General features: G+C 38.4%; 1 protein-coding gene across 1 annotated transcript in view; it reads left to right on the forward strand.

Annotated features, from left to right (window-relative positions):
• Positions 1-1,142, forward strand: part of LOC115242301 (cytochrome P450 6k1-like) — a 3,524-nt gene that overhangs the window by 1,699 nt on the left and 683 nt on the right. Inside the window, exons 4-6 of the mRNA XM_029818504.1 lie at positions 43-329; positions 451-640; positions 1,010-1,142. Of these exons, the coding sequence (XP_029674364.1) occupies positions 43-329; positions 451-640; positions 1,010-1,142 (610 nt within the window). The remainder of the gene's footprint in view (positions 1-42; positions 330-450; positions 641-1,009) is intronic.

Raw genomic sequence — 1,142 nt, forward strand, 5'->3', positions numbered from 1 at the left:
ACGCTCTTCTCATTACGTATTTTAAGTGTAAAGTGTCTTCAGGATTCGAGGGAGATGTCCTTTTTGCTCAAGCGGCGATCTTTTTCGTGGCCGGTCGCGAGACTAGCATTACCACCATGACCTACGCTCTCTGCGAATTAGCCAAACATCCAGAAATGCAGAAACGTGTGCGAGAGGAGATTCTTGAGAAGATCCAGACCGCAAATGGCGTCACGTATGAAGCTGTTCATGATATGAAATATCTACATCAAGTGATAAACGAAACGCTAAGACTTTATCCATCTGCGCCAATTCTAGATAGATCTTCTTTAGAGGATTACACGGTACAAGTAACTATACGTTATACATTATATTACAGATCACCCATCTTTTTTTCAATAATAGATTCTTTAGCCGAATTAAAATGTCGATACGGAGAATAGCAGCTCAATTGACAAAAGTAAATTACAGTTACCTAATACGAAGATAACTATCGAGAAAGGAACACCGATATACGTCGCATTACGTGGCATTCAGAGCGACCCCAGGTTCTACTCGGATCCTAAGCGTTTCGATCCTGAACGGTTCAGCGATGAGAGAAAGAACGAAATTGTACCTTGCACCTTCCTGCCATTCGGCGAAGGCCCGCGAAATTGTATAGGTTGGTGAATCGTAGACTACGTGGATTTAGAATGAGTTTGATGGATTGTAGAATTTGCTGGAGCGAATATTCTTCGACATTTATCAGACGATCTACTCATTCATTTATTACTTCTGCAAAACACAAATGCAATTAGAGAAATATACTTGTTATTAAATTTCTTTTTTACCTTTTGACAATTAAATTTTTAGTATTGTTTTAAAAAATATATATATTAAGAGATCTCTATTGGCGAATGATTTAATCACATGTTTGCTACTACAAAGTAATTTAATCATATATCCGCTACTACAAAAAAAAATTCTGAATCCGCTGCCCTTCCATTAAATTCTCAATCTTCTCCAGATTAATATTCTACTTGATTATTAGGTATGCGACTGGGAATTTTACAAACCGCCGTGGGATTAATAGCGATTCTACGCGATTACGAGGTTTCGTTAAATCCTTCGTGGATGTCAATTGTGGATCCACGGAATGTGTTCACTTCTCCGCCTACCGGATT

Source organism: Formica exsecta, unplaced genomic scaffold (genome assembly GCF_003651465.1).
Source record: "Formica exsecta isolate Colony F162 unplaced genomic scaffold, ASM365146v1 scaffold59, whole genome shotgun sequence".
NCBI lineage: Eukaryota > Metazoa > Arthropoda > Insecta > Hymenoptera > Formicidae > Formica > Formica exsecta.